General features: G+C 40.5%; 1 protein-coding gene across 3 annotated transcripts in view; it reads right to left on the minus strand.

The window, feature by feature from the left end:
* slc44a5b (solute carrier family 44 member 5b) overlaps positions 1–19656 on the minus strand; it is a 58847-nt gene that overhangs the window by 15492 nt on the left and 23699 nt on the right. For 2 of the 3 annotated variants that reach the window (XR_015127264.1, XM_086283894.1), the window contains exons 3-20: positions 15923–15996; positions 13848–13932; positions 13482–13566; positions 13235–13348; positions 11088–11148; positions 10863–10986; positions 9021–9104; positions 7510–7622; positions 7083–7214; positions 6373–6472; positions 6195–6287; positions 4813–4900; positions 4094–4356; positions 3892–3986; positions 3686–3789; positions 3497–3570; positions 2946–3016; positions 2424–2512 (exon numbers count right to left, since the gene is read on the minus strand). Coding sequence is in view for 2 of the 3 variants with exons in the window: in XM_086283894.1 (XP_086140020.1) it covers positions 2424–2512; positions 2946–3016; positions 3497–3570; positions 3686–3789; positions 3892–3986; positions 4094–4356; positions 4813–4900; positions 6195–6287; positions 6373–6472; positions 7083–7214; positions 7510–7622; positions 9021–9104; positions 10863–10986; positions 11088–11148; positions 13235–13348; positions 13482–13566; positions 13848–13932; positions 15923–15996 (1849 nt within the window). In the remaining variant the exon portion in view is untranslated. The remainder of the gene's footprint in view (positions 1–2423; positions 2513–2945; positions 3017–3496; positions 3571–3685; positions 3790–3891; positions 3987–4093; positions 4357–4812; positions 4901–6194; positions 6288–6372; positions 6473–7082; positions 7215–7509; positions 7623–9020; positions 9105–10862; positions 10987–11087; positions 11149–13234; positions 13349–13481; positions 13567–13847; positions 13933–15922; positions 15997–19656) is intronic. The other variant, XM_086283895.1, reaches the window with a different exon arrangement.

Consider the following 19656-nt stretch of genomic DNA (forward strand, 5'->3'; position numbering starts at 1 on the left):
TAATATAGTATTGGCCATACTATATGATGTATTGCTTGTCTTTGTTTAATAATACAGAAGACAAAGACCTTAAAAAATAATCGCATATCGCATCGCAATCGCAATATTGGGGCAAAAAATCGCAATTAGATTATTTTCCATAATCGTTCAGCCCTAGTGGTCACCATGTACTAGCTTGTTGTTCATCATACTAGTAGTAATGGCTAAGTTTAGCATAAAATCTCCCCCCTGTTACCGTCACCCCTGTTATTGCTATGCACTGTAACAGGGGGGACACATGGTAACAGGGGGGACGTAAGATGATATAAGTTTAGTGTTTAGAGTTATTTATACAAGTGTGTATTGGTAATTATTATTAACCTGTATATATATACTTTTAGAAGATTTTGAATAGTATACATTTTTCAGGGAATGGCACCAATGTCTGCTGCGGAGAAGCAGCGGCGCTACCGAGCACGTCGTGATGCTGACCCTGAGAGAAGACAGATATATCTCAATAAAGAGAAAGAGAAGTGGAGAAAGGACAGAGAGGAAGGGAAAAAAAGAAAGTGGCAGATCTCAGTGAACGACAGAAGAGAGCACAGAGAAAGCAGTGGCGAGAAAGGAAAAGAAAGCAGAGGGCTAGTGCCAAAGGCAGGACAGAATTTGAGGCTATGAATACTCCTCCCCTAAGTCCAGAATATTCCCTAGAGCCAGAAAATGCCCCGCAACCAGGACCCTCAAGGTTAGAAGAAGATGATGTTGAGAGGAAAGTAAAAGAAATTATTGATGGACCGACACTTGTGCCTGTCAAAGGAACCATGAAAATCCACCAAGTACTCAGTTTCTCTCCAGGAACAATAAAATACAGGGACATAACCTGCCTTTGCCAGGCAGACAAAGGTGTACTGGACTGTGAATGCTATGGCCTGAAGGAGATAAGCCTTAGTCAAGAGGCAAGTCCACATTGCACTGAGGGACCAACCCGGCCTGAGAACATCACAAAAGATCATATTGGTCAGTGGTGCATTATCAACTACGATGGTGAACCCTACCCAGGAATCATTCTGGAGGTTGAAGAGGATGTTAAAGTGAAATGCATGCACAAGAACGGGACCAACAAGTTCCACTGGCCAAGTCCACGTGAGGACATAACCTGGTATAGGGATGACCAGGTTGTGTGTCTGATGAAAGAACCAACATTAATAAGAACATTAATTAATAAATTTTAAAAATTATAAATTAAGAACATTAATAAATTAATAAGAGGTCAGTTCAGCTGGAGAGGAAAGTGTGGGATTTCCTTGAAAAAAACTGGAGTTGCTGGTCTGTTGCATAGGTAAAATGTGTGAGACAAATGTTCATTATGTTGGGTGTACAGTGAAAATTTGCTTGTTTAATGTGGACATGTATCTACCTGTGTTGGTTGGACGGGCATGGTGAAGGTGTTCAAAGTTTCTTTAAGGTGGTATTTTTTGTCACTGATGTTATGTCCACCCTGTTACCTGTGTGTTTCTTTTGTTAATTAAATCAAATCAACAAACATAATGCATGTCTCTTTGGTTATTGGGAGGGAATGAATCAGCAAAATTAAGTTACTTAAAAATGGAGCCAATTTTTTTTTTATATTCTCTTTGAATCTAAAAACAATCTTTTGAAATTACACTGTGTCTTAAAACTGAACCTGTCTTCTTTCAATATAATGCTTGTTTAAAATACTTCCTTGAAATTTCCTTGCAGATTTTAAAAAGGGACATTGTAGCTTTTAGAAAATGTAAATATTACTATAACTGTGTATTCAAAACAGTTATTAATAGAAAATTGAATGTCCTGTAACAGGGTGGACATTTGGCACGTCATGGGTAAAGACTTTGATTTTAAAAAATATTATAATATAATATCCTTAGCTGGACCAATACATTTTTCTTATAGGTTGAAAATCCCTCTTTTAGATGAAATGTTAAAATAATTCAAAATTTTGTATTTTTTGATGAAGAGTGATCACACTGAAAGGGCACCGAATAGTAGGAATGACCCACATAAAAGCACTGTATCGAACGGTTCAATATCGATATGAGTATCGTTGCACCCCTAGTTAATAACATTGTTGCTGTTTTTTTCAACCATGGAAATAATTCTGCCAGCAGTGAACTCTGATAGATTTATTTGTATATGATCCAGGGTTACTGAGGCCATTAAACTGCCTGCTAGTAAGTAGTTGAATTACTTGTGAGCCTCTGAAAATTGGGTACTATGTACCTAAATAAGATAAAACAAACAACAAACACATTTTTGTTAAACCCCATGAATAAAGGTAAAACTTTACATTTCAATCACATATTGATTGTTTGATTTTTTGACAGAAAAAGTCTGTCATTGTCCAAATACTAACTATATTCATCACAGTATAATCATATTCTCATTGTAGATTTTTAATTCCTTACCAATAGAGGGACCCAAATGTAATTTAGTGATGGCACCTCCTCTTGAAAAAACGGTATTTTACGCGAGAAGAAGAAAAATGCAAGAATGCCTGAAAAAAAAAAAATCTGATTTAGTAACAAGCAAATATATATTTTCTTACATCATTTGAAATAAACAAAAATTGTCAAATCCTCATCGGCTTTAAAGCAGATTAAACACGAGTGGGTGGAACTTGAAACAAGGGTCTCATGATATACTGAAGGTTTACAATAAAGGACCTGCAGATATAAAAAGCTGCTGAAACAAAACAAGTGGTTAGGCCACGCAATAAGTCTTTTCAAACACTGCAAGTATAAATTAGAGTAACTTCTAGAATCAAGGTTTACGTTTAATATATAAGCTCTTATAAAATGAAGTAAAATCAACGTCCTCCAAATTCATGTCAGCCACCTACTGGGATGTAAGTGTCAACTTATAATGATGCAAATTAAATAAGTAAATAAAGAGCTTATTGCATGCATCCAAATAAAAGATAAACTCACCAACACTTCCTGAAATAAGCAGTTTTCCCAAGAACAGCAGAAAGTCGGTCACCTTGTCCAGGACGGCCACCCTGCCGGGAGGAAGACAACGTGAGTAAATGGACTGGTTCCTATTATAGTGCCTCTCACCTCCAGCTGAGCACCCTCATTCACCCAACATTTACATTCATACTCCAATGGACACATCAGAGAGCAACTTGTATCTTGCCCAAGGATATTTGGCATGCACACGGGAGCAGCCAGGGATCGAACTACCAGCCTTCCAATTAGATGACCTGCTCTACCTCCTGAGTTACAGCCAACCTCAAGTTGAGGTAGAAGAGAAACACAAACAGCAGAGATACAAACTCCCGTGCATTACGTCAACTGAAACTGCCCCATTATTTCACAAACATGATGACAGTAAATATACTTCTTTGTTTTTTTGCCCGTATCTGTTACGTTCTGGCATTTTTTATGGTAAAGAAGAAGCTTTACCACCTCAGCAGCATCTGTACTCTGCTGAGGGTTTTTTTAGCCATGTGGCTCTAAAACATTTAACTGGGACTTACCGAACAACATTCCTCATTAAGAGGAAGAAAGCGTCCTTGGAGGAGGTGCAGAAGTTCTTCCCATATATTGCCATCTGTTGGTGAGAAGCAGTGAGTGCTGGGTTGCGGGTAGTTAAGCACCGAAGCTGGACCAATTAACAGCTGCTAACAGATGTCTGCAATAAATGAGTGTTACTAGAAATTACTCACCATAATGAATGCGTTTCTGTTTAGAAACTTGATAAAATGTTCCAGGCACCAGAAGCAGCATTTGAGGCAGCAGAGCAAGAATCGAGCGCAGGCATTTTGAGAAACTGGATAAAAATCAGGAATATAAATAAATATCATCAACAAAAAGTCATTTGAAACAATCAGTAATAAATTAGTAAGAGGCCTCGAAGGGTTTCCAAGCTTGCCTTTCAGTTTGTGATCCAGGTACTCGAGAACAATTCGGATCATCTGCACCACAGAAAGGATTAGCGACCCAAAGGCCAGAGAACCTGTGTGATAACTGTGCCACAAGAATGGAGAATATTAAATGAAAACATTTTCCTCACGTTCTTACTTTCACGTTTCAGCGTCTTAGTGGATTTGCGCTTGTTTTGGGACTGTACTCACCGTATAGCTCTGCTAAAGGAGGAGTAGAGGGGGCAGGCAGGGATGTCTTTTGGCTTCTTCAGGGCCCAGTAGTAGGAAGCGAAGGCCCCGGCCAGGGTGCACTGGCCCAGGGCGATGGTAAAGTTGACCAGCCAGAGGAACACAAAGAGGTTACACAGATGGAAAACTAAGATGTAGCGATGGTACAGACTCTCCCCACCGTAGAAGGCGAACATACACTGTGACCCGGGGCACACCTTGGTAATGTTGGTCTTACTGAAGGTCTGAAATAAAGCAGCAGATTAGATCTTGATGCGCTGTCAGATAGAAATAACAGGATTCTGTTTGTCACCATAATCAAGATACTTTTCTCTTCTTGTCTTTCCTGCCTCTACCTTGAATATAAATTATTTCCACATGAATAGCTTTAAGGGAATCCTTGAATATTCATCTGTTTACATGCTCAAATTACTTGTTGGCTGATAAATAACATCTGTCAGATAAATGTTTGTTGCTGCCAGCCACTAATTGAACTTGATTTACATCGGAACATCTAATGTATTTACATTAAGACATTTTATTAATTAGACATAAAGCAGCTATTACACCTAATTTGACTAATTACACTTTACTGCTGAGAACGAATCCGATCAAGAGATGTTTTTCATGCCAAGTGATGGAGAAATTACACGGTAACTAAACATTTTCAGTAATAAACTGTAAGGGAGCATAGGGCTAACCTGTGGATTGCATGTGAGGTTTGCATACATGCATTTATCATCAGCAGGTGTGACCTTGTAGACTGCGTTACCCGATGATGCTAAGAAGCTGAGGGTAAACTAGTTAAAGGAAAAATTCAACACTCAAGAATCAGTGAGTTAAAGAACATGTAGTTGGACTTCCTTGACTGCTTCACTTACTTGTTACAGACTCACGGGCCATTTCATTAGGTACACCTGTTCGACTGATTGTTCACACAAATATCTAATCAGCAAATCACAAAGAAGCAACTAAGTGCTGAACATCTCTGGGTGAAAATGCTGATGTCAAAGGTCATAGGAGAAAGGCCAGACTGCTTCGATCTGATAGGAAGGGAAGAGTAACATAAACAAACACAATCATTCTTATCAAGGTACGCAGATCAGCATCTCCGAACGCACAAGATATCGAAACTTGAAACAGACGGCCAAAACAGACGCTACTCCTGTAAGCTAAAAAACACTGATGCAGCATAAGTTCACCAAAATTGGACAACAGAAGATTAAAAAAATGTTCCCTGGTCTGATGAGTTTCAGCTGGGAAAATTGGATGGTACAGTCAGAATTTAGCATAAACAATATGAATGATGGCATGGACGTTCTTGCCTTAATTCACTGGTTCAGGATGGTGATGGTGGTGTAATCGTGTGGAGGATACTTTCGGCTGTTTAGCAACAACCACTTCCATCATCATGTCAAAAAATAATCTCAAATTAGTTTCCTGAACATGACAATGAGTTCAGTATACTCAAACAGCCTCCACGGTTACCAGATCTATCCAACACAGCACCCGTGGGACGTGGTAGAACGGGACCTTTGCATCCTAGACGTGCAGCCGACAAATGCGCAACAACTGTGTAATGCTGTCGGGACAACATGGACCAAAATTAATATTTTCAGCACCTTGTTGATGCCATTAAGAACTGAGGCAGTTATGAAAGTAACAGAGAGTCCAACCTTGTGATAACAAGGTGTACCTAGCAAAGTCACCTGTGAGCATATGCAACAACCAATCCATGCAGAGGTCTGACTTACCTGTGCCTGGTTCTAGAAGACTTTTTCCTCTCCACTGTTGCTGAATGCACGCTCAAAGGGAACTACTAGCTTTCTCTCTAATACTGTAGTCTTTACTTTACTATTTCAAGTGTCCTGAGATAAATTATGCTGTGGCACAACATCAAAAAACCTGAATTTAACCTGTTTAATCTAACAGCTTTACTGATATTACACATTATCCTGTGGATGATTCTAATTAACATGCTGCAATTCGTCTGTAGTAAAAAACAGATTGCTTCAAGGCAGCTCAACTCCTTTAATTCTCTACACGAAACTCTGCTTCAGTTTGTCAGTATTTGGAAGGATACACTGCTGTGACAGCCCAATAAGCGATGCAGATGGCCAGAAGGAAAAAGGTGATGACAGGATAGAAGAGGGTGGACATGATGTAGCCGATTGCCCTGAAAAACCCCCAAGAAAAACATTAAATTCATGAAAAAGAGCAAAACGCACTGTTTAATTATCAGAAGCAGGATCCATACTCACTTGCTTCCCTCCTTCAGTAATGCAATAGCGATGCGCAGCCTCGACCTCAGAAATATCAGCATTATCACAATGACGGCTTCAGTCACAGAGAGCAAGATCACTGCAAAATAAAGGTCGAGTCAACAGCAGCGTAACAAATATGCTTTTAGATATTCAGAAAGTGCTCGCTCAAAATGAGCACATGAGTCATGGCTAAAAAGCGCTGGTTAGATCACAGCGGCCTTGAATACTAATTTCTGATCAGGTCATCTGTGAGTCCAAGTCAGTTTGTGCCAGATGTAAAGCAGTTCCCTCTGGGTGCTGACAGTGAGTGACCTTGACCTTTGATCATCCAAATCTAATCAGTTCAAACGAGTTCAAACGGACATCTGTGCCAAATTTAAATAAATTCCCACAAGGAGGTCAAGAGACTTCCTTTCCACAAGAACAGGATGTCTGTAAGTACAGAACAACATACCAACCTGACACGACAGCAAAGGTTGGGATTACACGCATAAAAGATTGAAACAGTCCCAGTGCAAGCATCTAAATCAAAAATATTTGCTATAATCACAGTTTTGAAAAGCTCACCAAGACAAACAATGTCACAATTTCTGTTTGGTTTGTGAGGAATTAACAGCAGTAATACATACAACCAGGAAACTGCCGTGCACGTAAAGCAGAAACCAGCGTTACAGTAAGTGCTGCTTTGCTAGTGGATGACAACTTACTGAAGATGAGCCACGTCTGGCTTTGCTGAAGATAAATGCTGAAGTCTGTGTGGAAGCCAAGGTCAGTGATGGTGACATTGGAGCCTGGCTTCCTGCTCAGGTTGCTGTATTCCCAGTAACAGTGCCAAATGCCTGAGAGAGAATGAAAGAGTGAAGATGATCTACTAGCCATGACTGCTCACAGCACATCTGGTGGGAAAGGCTCAGGTAAAAGAATTTCTTTCAACGTCTGTGAAGGTTCTCAGTCATCCAGGTCATCGTAGTCTAAGGAGCTTGGAAAGAAAAGCGTCTGGACCTCTTTAAGTTGCTTGAAAACGTTTCACCTCTCATCCGAGAAGCTTCTTCAGTTCATTCACTTCATTGTTTTTTTACACTTGGACTAAATACACAGCAAGCCACATGACTACAAGTGTTTCTGCATCCTCACCGTATCCCACTGCAACGATGACACCAAAGATGACGAGCCACAGTAGCACACCAGCAGTGTAGCGCAGCAGCAAGATGAAGAGCAGACTGACCACCATGGTTATCACCAGACCTCTGCAACACCACAAACAAAACAAAAAACAATATCAAGTCTTTGAAAACGCTCCGTGTCCACACCAGTGTTTTCAGTCGTTTTCAGAGTTGTGCGTCCACATTGAAGCGGCTGAAAATGCTTACGCTCCAGTCCTACGCATTCAATTCAATTCAATTTTATTTACATAGCAGTCGCCTCAAGGCGCTTTGCGCATGCGTGAAATGCAAGAAGATTCGGATTTCTGTCTGCCGCTTATTTACTTTCGGGCTCTTTGAAATGTCGCGGCAAAATGAGCTGGAGTTGTTGCTGCGAGTAACACAAAAGTACAAAGTTGCAAAAGCGAGTGAGAATTAAAGAATTTGAAGAAAAGCTGGAGCATTTACAAACTGATATTAATCTTTAACAGGGCTGTCAAAACTGAGAGCAAACAAAACAACCACTGCCCTCTGCTATCGTAGTTTAATGGGTCACATGACTGCATCACATGACTAAAATGTGTCATCGTTTTCGAAAAGGCTCCTGGTTCGCTGTCACACTGGGACGGGAAAACGGTGTTTTCAAATGTATCCGCTTTGGAGAGCGTTTTCAAAACGCTGCGTTTGCCTTGAACGAAAACGGCGTCTCAGCGTGGACGGGAGGACAAAACGGGGAGAAAAAGATGCGCTTTCAAACGAAAACGTATTAGTGTGGACGAAGCCTTAGTTAAAAGCATCTCAGAGCCTCGATTTCATCTTTGGTGTCAAGTGTTGTGACTGCAATGTGTTTGTGACGCTGCTGTTTAGAAACTAATCTCAGGCAGTAGTCCTGAAAACAGTCAAACTGCTGTTACAATCAGTGTCTCCAGGACCAACAAGCTCTGAAAACAGGAATAAAACATCCCTGAGTTGTTTGGGTGTTCTGACCAGCATGAAGCATGTTGGTGCATTATGATTTAGCTTTGCTGCCTCTGGCTCTGGACAGTTTCAAGAATTCTCTGTCATATCACAGCAAATCCACCGATCCGGTCAAAAATGTCAGGAAGCTGATGTGAGACTGGTGAACAAATGTGCAAAACACGTATGAGAAATAACCTCTGCTACAGGTGACACAACAAATGTCTGAGGCCTGGATGTACGTCATACAACAGAATATAAGATCTATCAGTTTCTATTTGTTAAAGGATTTATATTATTAAAGTATATCCACCGTTTTTAGTGGATCACAAGTTTGGTTGTTCTAATAACAAACCAAACAACTTCCTCTTTAAACATGACTGCAAATAATAGTTGACACTGGGATTGATGGGTTAAAAGATCACAAACAGCAGGAGCATCTTCATCAAAGTAATAATGTGAACACTTTCATAATCTCATCAATGAATCAGAGATTTTTCTCTTCATATGAATTTAATCACTAAAATGAGGAAAGGCCATTCTTACACGAGGATCCAGATCCAGGAGTTTGCATAATCTTCGAAGATCTTCATGCCGACTTCTTTGGCATTCAGCAGACTGGCGATACCTCTGTGGTTCAGTAAAAAGGTGAAATGGAAAAAATAGGAGGAAGAGGAGTAGACAGAAAGTGATTAAACAGCACAGGGATGCACTTTGGTGGATTTAGGCTAATGCCGCTTAGTTCACAAGGATTTCTCAAAAACGTTTTGACAGCCGATTGATCTCCACTGCTTTCATCATGGAACAGAGACAGCTATAGCTCTAAAATGCTTTCGATAATGTCAGTTGTAAGAGCTGCTCAAGTTCCATATCAAAGAGCCACAAAACAAGTAGAGTTACAGAAGCAGTACTGGCAGCTATTACAGCAGGGTGGGAAATAGTATAGAAGTGAATATCATTCAGACGAGCACTTTGTGGTAAAGCAAATAGTAATGGATGTGTTAGATCAGGAGCCACATTTTCATCTCCACAGTAATAACATAAATGCTTCAGATAGTAAACGTCACAGACTCAGTATTATCTTTCTATCTGAAGATGTTCTGGTTTAAAACCCACACAGAGTTTTTGTTGAATATCAGAATTCAAACAGAACAGGAATCAGAAATTTTGCACCGGTAGGTGTGGATGTGAGTTTGTTTCTCGGTGTTAGCGTGTCCAGGGCATACCACACCAGTGTAAGCTGGGATAGACCTCAGGTCCCCGTCACTCTAACTCAGATAAGCACAAAAGAAGATGCCTGTTTATTTCACAGGAAAGCTCGCCTTCTGGGTTCATTAAATAGCTCCACTTGTCATTAAACACTTGGAGAGTATTTAAACTACAAAACTGGCAGCAAAGTCAGAATATGATTACTGAAAAGTTTACTGTAGAAGTGACTCAGGTATATCTTGAAATTGGCGAGACATAGAGGGCAAGATAACATTGCTGTGGGACAAACAGGACGCCAGCATCAATTCTAAATCTTACTGTCTAATTAAGGTCACTGTTCAGTGTCCACACATACAAGAGTTTGGATCGCTCCCAAAATCTGCGCCAGGAGAGCAAAACTAATGACCACCAGGGGGCAGCACAGCACTCTCCAATTTACTTCACACAGAAGGTAGAGGCGATGACTTGATGTTTTGAGGTATTAACTTGCCCTATTTTGCATCTAATGCCACAAACAAAAATATAGTTATGTATTCTTATGGATAAACAGCAGGTTAGTCTATATAAAGCAACTGGCTAAAGCAGAAGCAAAGTTAAAAAGCTGAAATAAATCATTTTTAACCCTTTCTACTTTATGTTGGCGGTTACTTGGCTAAAGAAAAAGCATCAAGTTATATTATTCAAGGTAGATTACTGCAGCCATACAAATCATGTATGATCATGATATCAGCTCACTGGTTTAAATACATGATTTTTGAAGTTTGCTGCCTCTGCCCTTTTACATGCTGATAACATATAGATATATACATACATACAAAGCAGCTAAGCTTGTAGAGACCCATAACATTGGCTCCGGCTGTTGAGTTTGTAGGTAAGCTTTATTTTCATGCAATAAGCATGCAGATGACTTTGAATGTGACTGAGCACATTCATGGGCATCAGTAAAATGCCCACTGGTCATACCCTGTTATTTCTGTCCAGATCTCTCTGGGTGCAGAGTCGGCATCCCTACAGACAGTATAACAGTTTAAAAACACTTTATTCTAGAGGGGATTTTTAAAAAGTAGTTTCATTGTTTGTTTTGTTTGCCAAATCTTAATCTGTGATTCTCCTACTGCTAAAAATGAACCCGTTAAACAAGTAGGGCAAAGACTGGTGTTGCAGGGGAGCAGATCTTACTTGGCAGCATCTTTGAGATCGTCGACACTTCTCTTGTTATTTTCACCGTCTTTGAAGATGGTCTGATTGGCTACAGTTAAAATCCCATTTCTTCTAATGAAATCAGGGAAGCACCGCTGAAGGACTGAAACACATTTGTAGATATTTTTGTTGTATTTACCCTCTTGGCAGAACAAACAGTAAGTTATTGAGGCAATGTATTTAGAGTTGCTCGGATTCACTTACAAGGTCTGCTTGGCACAATCATAGACGGGCAGTCTTCATCTCGTATGACTTCTCTGACTGACTGAAAGGGAACAGAAGAGATAATGATTCAAAGAGCTGAAAACAAGTGATTTTCCCTGAGCGTTCACTCCTCGCAGCCTTTATTACAAAGACAGAAAAGAACTTCTTCTCTATTAAACTTTGTGATCTTGTTTTGTTTGAATCTGTCGTGCCTGCTTGAGTATTTAAAAAAATCTTGTATGTTTCTCTTTCAAGTCCTGCAATGAAATGTCCAACTGAAAATGCACCATAAATAAATTCAATTTAAAAATACTTATGCAAGTTACAATAATTATCATTAATCTAAAAAATAAAAACGTATCTAAAGTAAACTAAACACACAACTGACAGATTTTACAGACAGATGTAACAGAGTTTGTCATACTTAGTGATGACGTGGAAAGCGGAAACTATGATTCAATTCAGACAGTCTGAGCTGTAAAGTGCTCCCACACAACACCTCACTTTCATGCACCATAACGCCAGCGTCACTGCCACCGAACTGCTGCCAGCTGACGGAACAGGGCTGTGATAAGCATGAGTGGCTGCTAGCTCACCTCCGCCCATCTCGCGAAGCTCACTCCAAATGTGCTCTTCGTTATTAGAAAGACTAAAACTGATTAAATCGTTTCAAAAATGTTCTAGATAAAAAAGAAAAGGTCCAAAGAGCTCTGAAAAATTTGGAGTAGTTCTGTGTTAAAGTCACGAGTCAAGTGTCAGGCCTAAAAAAATATCTAAGAAATAGGAACAAATATCCAACAAAGTCCTGAAAGGAACTGAGAGATGCACCTGACCATTCCACAGTGTGTCTGTGAAACATAGTGGAGGCTCAGTCATGCTGTGGTGTTGAGGGTCTTGTTCAAATTCTGAACATAGAGAAGTACCATCAGATGGTGATCCTTCATGTAGTGCCATCCGAAAAGTGTCAGATTGACGGCGACTTCATTTTCAGCATGACAATATTCCCAAACAGTAGTGCAGTACAAGCATTCCTGGATATAAAAACACAACGGACCACTGTCAGCCATGGATTGGCCTCCTCAGAGCTCGGACCTCAACAGTATTGAAGCCGTGTGGAATCATCTCGACAGAGAACAGAACAAAAGGCAGCAACATCCAAAGAAGAGCTTTGAATGTCCTTCAAGAATCCTGGAGAACTGTTCCTGAAGACTACTTGAAGAAAGCTTGGGATCAGGTGGTATTTAAGAATAAAGGTGCAGATACCAAATACTGACTTTCAAGCCTGTTAGGCTGCGTTCACACTGCAGGCGAAAGCGCATCAAATCCGATTTTTTTGACCCTATGCGACCCATCTATCCGATCATGGTGTGACAGTGTGAACGGCACAAATCCGATATTTTCAAATCCGATCTGGGTCACTTTCGTATGTGGTACTGAATCCGATACATATCCGATGTTTTAGAAAGCGACTGCTGTTTGATGGTCATGTCGCATTAAATTACGTCACTGACACAAGACAGACGCTAATTATCAGCGCCTGAGAAGACATTGCGAACGCTTCCTGGCCATCCAGCGTAGATGTCAGTGAAACTGTTGGGAACGTTGGAGAAACGTGAACATTTTATTTGTTCTGTATAATCTGCAGATTCTGACAGAAATCTGCAGCTATCCTTTGCAGCACCGCTCCTCTAAAGCAGCAATAAGGATCATTATTAGGTTATTTACATTATTATGTAAATAACAAAATAACTTAAAGTAAAAATTGGGAAACGTAAAGTCTTTATATTAAGGCCATCAGTCAAACAATATTGTTTGGTCTGGGTCTAAACAGAGCGCGTTCACACTAGAGCGCGTTTGCTGTCGCATTTTATTTGTCGTGTGAACACGCAGACAAAAAAAACTGGATTTGATCAAAAGATCGGAATTGAGCATTAAGACCTGCGGTGTGAACGTAGCCTAAGATACTCGTATACACTCTTTTTATATTTATTTTTGCACGTGTCATTAAGTAACTGCACATATTTCCCAGCTAAGTGTCCAATGTATTGTACATGAGCTGGTCTCAAAGCAGCGATGATTTAACACAATCTCACACTTCCATCGAGTTTGCAAAAAAACAAAATGCCCCGTTACCCTCCATCTCTCACCTTACTGCCAATCTCGAAGCCTGGCTTGCAGAATTGCTTGTAATATTCCCAGTTTTTGGTATTCATTGCATCCAGGAGAGTGGCAAATCTGTCAGGGCACTTCGAGACGCAGAGCTGAGGAAGGCAACACATCGTCTTAATGAGAGCGCCCATCAATCTTGCATAATCGTGCGTGGCGAAAAAGTTGGAGAGAGACATCAAGCACTGTACACAGAGCTACAAAACGGGGCTTCGTTCAATCTCCTACCTGGGTTGTAGGGCACTGGAGGTTAATTAAAACTGCAGGATTGGCACATTTCAGCATGTTGAAGTAGAATAATATGGCTTTGTTTCTGTGAAGACAAAAGATGAAGACAAAAAAGGGGAGTCAGATTAGACAGATCCAAAAGTCCATTACTGTGCAATGTTTTATCAGCCAGCATGGAGGTGCTCACACTCACAGTGTGCTGTGCAATAAAACTTGCCAGGATTAATCAAGAATCATCTCAGTGTACTGAATGGTAGACAATGGCTATTGTTCATGTAAAGATAACAACATAATGCTGACAGACAAATTGGACAACATAATTATTCCACTGTAAACAATTTAAGAAGAAGACAGTTTTCCACTCACGCATTGGGGGTGTTCTGCTGGCCACAGAACTGACCGCGGCTGTCTGTTGGATAGACGACCTTCCTGGGGTCACCGTGAATCCAGGCTGAAACGACACCAACAGAGCTTTTCATTTCAGGTGCTTGGATTTTAAAATCTGCACAATCATCCCCCAAATCATACTCAAACTGGTCTACCTGCTGAAGAACATGAGGCCACTGGCCAGCCCATCACCCCAGTTCAGACTGTCTGTTTTCCTAAATGACCAATACTAACATTTTCAGACATCTACTTTACTTTGAATATAACTAAGAAAATGATCTGCTGATAAAAACCAAAAGACACACATTAGCATTCAGATACAGCTGTAACAAAACGAAACCTCTGCACTATATCAATAACATTTGTGCCTAATGCCAAGGTCATGCATGTTAAAAAGCAACCAAAACAATTAAGAATACAAAAATGCTAATTTATTTAAGCAAGGGTATGAATAGTAATTAAGAAGAAACACAACAAAAGACAAAGAAATCAATCCTTTAATTTGTTCTGTTCTTTTTCTCTAGATAGGACGGTGGCAACCCTAAAAATCTATTTTCTGAGCAATGCTTGTGTTTCATTAATTTAGCCAAGCTAAACAACACAGTGTTAAAGCCTTTCACCTTGCCAGTCAATGAGGGACTGTGCTGAATGTGAGGCAGCACAATTAAGATGCTCTACAAGTCACAACAAGGAGGATGAAACTGCAAAGGATGAAGGCAGAAGGCCACATTCTTTAGGTGACTGCAGACATGTTGCGTGCGGAGTCATACACGTCGCTCTTTTTAAAATTATTTGGAAACAGGAAGTCCTTTCCAATTACTGAAACATGAATCAACTGGCAGTAAGCTGGCAAGATAAAGCCCAGTTTAGTGACAGCACTGGGACTTTCCCCAACTTTGTAACACGTGTAAGAGAGAAGAGATGCATTAACGTGCTGGTCAGTGAGTAAAGGAAGAAAGGTCAAATATATCCAACTTCTTCTACTTATCATGAGAAACTCCCATTCTTTGAAATGGGATTCTAGAAATTCTGACCAGGTCAACTAAAAAAACAACAACAAAGTGCTGACAATTGAAGTTTTTTTTGTGGTATATTACTGTCAAACAAAACCTCAGCGCGTAGACGCTGCTACCACAAGGTAAAACACTTCCAAGGTGGAAGACGGTCAAATTTTAGAAAGTCAACAGAACCTTCAGAACTATGCTAATTAAGTGCTGAAGTCATTCCTGGGATATTTTGGTCCTAAAGGTGCTCTACTGGATCGAACACAGTGGACTAATTTTCATTTTCAAGAAACCAGTTTCAGATGATTTGAGCCTTGTGGCATGGCACATAACAATGTAGTTTCATTGTTAGCAGCAGCACTCAGGTTGGTTGTGGCATTTGAAATAATGCTCCGCTGGTACTATGGGTGCCAAAAAAAGATCCTGGTTGAAGCAGTCTGGCCATTTTTCTCTGACCTCTGATATCAACAAGGGACTTTCAGCCAAAGAACTGCTGCTCTCTGGATATTTTCTCTTTTTCTCTAAACGTTAGAGATGGTTGGGTTGCGAAATCCCAGCAATTCAGCAGTTCCTGAAATACTCAGACCAGCATGTCAAACACAAAGTGACTTAAATCACCTTTATTCTCCCTTCTGATGCTCAGTTTAAACTTTAGCAAGTCGTCTTTATCTGCATCCCTAAATGCATTCAGTTGCTGCCGTATGATTGGCTGACTAGACATTTGCATTAAGGAGCAACTAATGAAGCATCCGGTGAGTGTATATTGAACAGCTTTGGTCAAGCAGTAAAGTTGTTTGATATACTACAAGTGTAGCTGGAGTTTTGACCTCTTCAGACAAAACCTCACAGGCAGAGCACACGATTTGCATTCACCTTTCCTTTTTATACCATCAGCCATATGGTGCGCTTTAAACTACCTGCAAGGACAGGGTATCAAAGAAATTCATTTTTCTGCGCCACAGCCACACATACCTCATCATCGTGTGTACACGTTTGTGTGTCATTAAGAAAGTTTGTGTGATGTAATCACTGGCAACCTGTCAAACTCACCCACAGTACCCAGAGCGATGTATCCAAGGATGACAATGACAAAGATAACACAGCAAACCACATCAGTGCAGCTCCTGGAAACAGAAGAGGGATGTGGGAACAGTGTGTGACGCAGGAATCCAAGATTACGAGTGGAAAACAGTGGAAATCAGTAATATATGCAAATATATTTAGTAAAGTGTCCCCAGGGGGAATATGAAATTAGCTTCACCTCACAGAGAGAAAGAATGCATAGTGTGTGTTGACAATGTAATTGCTATTGTATGGTAACGGAGTTTTAGCTCAGTACTTTACTTCCAGAGACGAGTAAGTGTCATCTGTGTTTTCAGAGAACCTGCAGTGGAGCTCTACTGACTTCCTGATGAGACTCTGAATGCCTCTCAGGGTTAACTGACCCGCAGCCACAGAGACCGTTATTTGAAGTTTCCACTCTCACTTCAGCAGCCTTAGTCTGCTAGTTTAAAACTGCATCTCAGAGTCTTTCTCCCTCTGAGTCTTTATTCACCGTCTCAGTGTTTCCCAAATAACAAGCTTCCTCCCCCCCGCCCCGACTTCCTTTTAAAAAATGCTGTCCATCCAGCCTGTTTTCAGAACCTCTTAGTGCCAGCCTCAGCCATGAATGAAGCCAAGTTTAATCTACCGTGCCCAGCAGTACCATACATGCATAACCTCCCCTTTACACCATATGGTAATGAAATTGACTTGAGACCCTCATCTCCTCTGGATTTCAAAGCCAAGGTCAAAGGAGGCCTAAACTCAGAGAAGTGCAGTGTTTCCTCTGTGTGCTTCTTTGAACAAGTGAACTGTCCTTGTTTTGTATGCAGCATGGTTACACGGTTGTTTACAGGCACTACTGCTCTTCAGCCTCCAAACACTACTTCACAATTACCAAGCAGGCAGTAAGATGTACGCCACTGATGTACAGACATAATACACAACGTGGAGGAACCCATGGAGACAGGGAGAGTAGCTTAAATAGACAGTAATGTGTTTACAGTGAGTGAAGTAAACTGAATGCATTTTTAAGGAAACAAGCAAAACTATTTAGACTGTATGCTTAGCTCAGACTCTGAGATTTAGACTCTGCTGTTTAATTTAAGCTTGGATTGCAAAGGATTTAGGACTGTTTTCAAGTACAGTAAGTAGATCATTTTTATAGCCCTGCATTAATAACTGCGGTAAAGCTCGCAATCTGTCTTAGCAGCGGTGGTAGCTTGCTGAAAACAGAGGGCAGGAAATCTCTTCTGTCCCAGCAAGGCAGCCTATACTCATTGTTTGCGGTTTTAAAACAACTTTATTATCATCTCTTTGATCTGACCTGCACTAAGACTGCAGATAATTGCGAACACAAAACGTGATTTAGCCACTCAAAACCTGGACGTGCTTTTAAAGATGGCTTTACCGTATCTGGTTTCACATCCAAGATCAATACTTTGATTATGGAGTGATAGAAACTGTTACAATTTGTAACAATTTTCTGGCATTTTATAGATGAGACAATGAATTCAGAGAGTGACTTGACTGAGAGATTTATCTGATGATTTAAATAGACACTTGGCACTTGTGAAATATTTTGAGGTGTAAACCATTTTCTGGAAGCACTGCAATTATTTTTTGGAGATAAGAGAGGAACAAAGGCAACTGAAGTGGGCACAGTTCTCCCAAGTGAACACAGCGGCAGTTTTACACTGACAGTGGGTATGCGGTGTACACAGACAACCTGCTACACTACCAGCAAAACAGTTGCTGAGATTGTGCATGTTATTAACAAAGGGAGGCAAGAGAGTATCGTTTCATTTAATTCAAAAAAGAGCTGTCAGTGTTGCTATGGCAATTATTGAATCCCTCTCTATCCTCCAGCTGGTAAATAAGTTAGCTGTCACTCAGTCACACATCCTGTTTGATGAACTGGGAAGATATGAGGGCTGGGAGTCTTAAGCTGAAATCGCTTCATCGTCACACTGACTGTTACTGTAGGTCTGTTGTGATTTTCATTCCCCTCATATGGAAACAACTGCAATTAAAAAAACAAAGAAGGACACAGTGCAAACACAGCGACTCGGCGCTAAAAGAAAGCGACCCTTGAAACGTGCTACGGTCAGTGTTTAAGGGAAGCTGACAAAGTGAGCAGAGTGAAAACAATTCTGCTTCGTTCTCTTATCTCAGGAAAACATAATTAAACAAAATCTATTTGGCTTCCAAACTGGGCTCAATCCCAAGCTTTAGCTCTCTTCAGATGCCTCTTACACATACGTTCACACGAACCAACACTTTTCTCTGCTTGTGGACTCTGTTTGCACGCAGTACTGCTTAGCAAGAAAAAAAGTCAGTACTGGAACCTTTGTCAGTGCTACGGGAAACTTTTGTGTCAGTATTATATTTGCAAGGCTGATACTCTGCAGGAGCCAAGGTGACACAGATGGCAGAAGTGCCACAGAATAGCGTGGGTGCCATTGTGGTGTGAATCTGCCAGACTGTCCCTCCTTTGTAACAGACATTTACAGGAAGGAGGGCAGATCTTCACACAAAAGGGATATTTCACATGGTCATGAGAGCCATTAGGGACAAATTTCCAAGTGAACAGTATTCCTGACAAACATTAGGCCCAGTTAAGGGCGAAGAGAAAGAATCAGAAGCAAAGTTTAACGGCACACTTATTGAAGGGGTAATTATAGAAAGGACTACATTAGAGTGGTGGAGATGTGACAATGACTGGATCTTTGACTCTTATAGGCAAATAAAATTAGCACTACAGCAAGCCCACTCCTGTGTAGCTTGCAGAGGACTGCTCAATCAACAGATATGGTTACTTCATTTAGGCTTTGAGCTTACATGAAAACAAGGCGACCACAGAGTTGGTTCTCTTCCAGTTCTCATTAAGAAAAGCCTTTGGGCCACAGAAACATCAAAGTATCCTTGGTGCCTTCACCCACCAGTAGCGGAGAAATGGGCTGGAGAGGGTGGGATAAAGAGGCACAGGAGAACTGGAACATGCCTCCGCAGCAGCGTGCCAGTCTGACGTTGGACATAAAAGAAGTAAAAACCTACATTATCTCTGAAAATGACTAATTCAAGAAAAGCCTACAGTGACACCCTCAAGGAGTTTTGCTTCATTGCAAAATCCCACCTGTCATTGTAATAAAAAAACGTTTTCTTACAATCTAATTTATCAGGTTGAGGAAGGATAAAGATACTACTAATATCAAATCTTTTTCATCAGATTTACAGCCACGTGAAGAAGAAAGTATGGCCTTTTTACATGTTTATGTATCAGGACGTAATAAAAAGAATCTTGTTCTTGCAGGTTATATAATCAAGTAAGTACAACCTCTGATGAATAACAACAAATTACATTTTTATTTACTTAACCCGTAAAGGCCCCCCCCCACACTTTAAAGCGTCTTGCTTTAAAATGACATGCCCAACGTGACCTGACTTTTTCTCTGCAATTACAAACTCTGTGTAAAATATCTTGGTGTCAAAATAAAGCTAGCACTTCATCACAGGTGTAAGCATCACAGCAGATGCCACTGTGTCAAACTAACTGAGGATAAAACAGAAAAATATAAAGGAGTTTTTCCTGGTCTGGTCTTTTATAGCACATGACACCCTTGAAAATGTGCTGCGGCAGATCAAAAAATAATTGTCTTATAACAATATGAATCAACATATGGACAAAGCTTGATGCTGCTGAAATGAAGCAGAGAAAGTTGCTCAGGCTTTATTAGAAACAC

Source organism: Aulonocara sp. 'chitande type north' Nkhata Bay, linkage group LG23 (assembly GCF_057382095.1).
Source record: "Aulonocara sp. 'chitande type north' Nkhata Bay isolate Kocher_YH1m ecotype deep benthic linkage group LG23, A_spYH_male_GT1.1, whole genome shotgun sequence".
In the NCBI taxonomy this organism is placed as follows: Eukaryota; Metazoa; Chordata; class Actinopteri; order Cichliformes; family Cichlidae; genus Aulonocara; species Aulonocara sp. 'chitande type north' Nkhata Bay.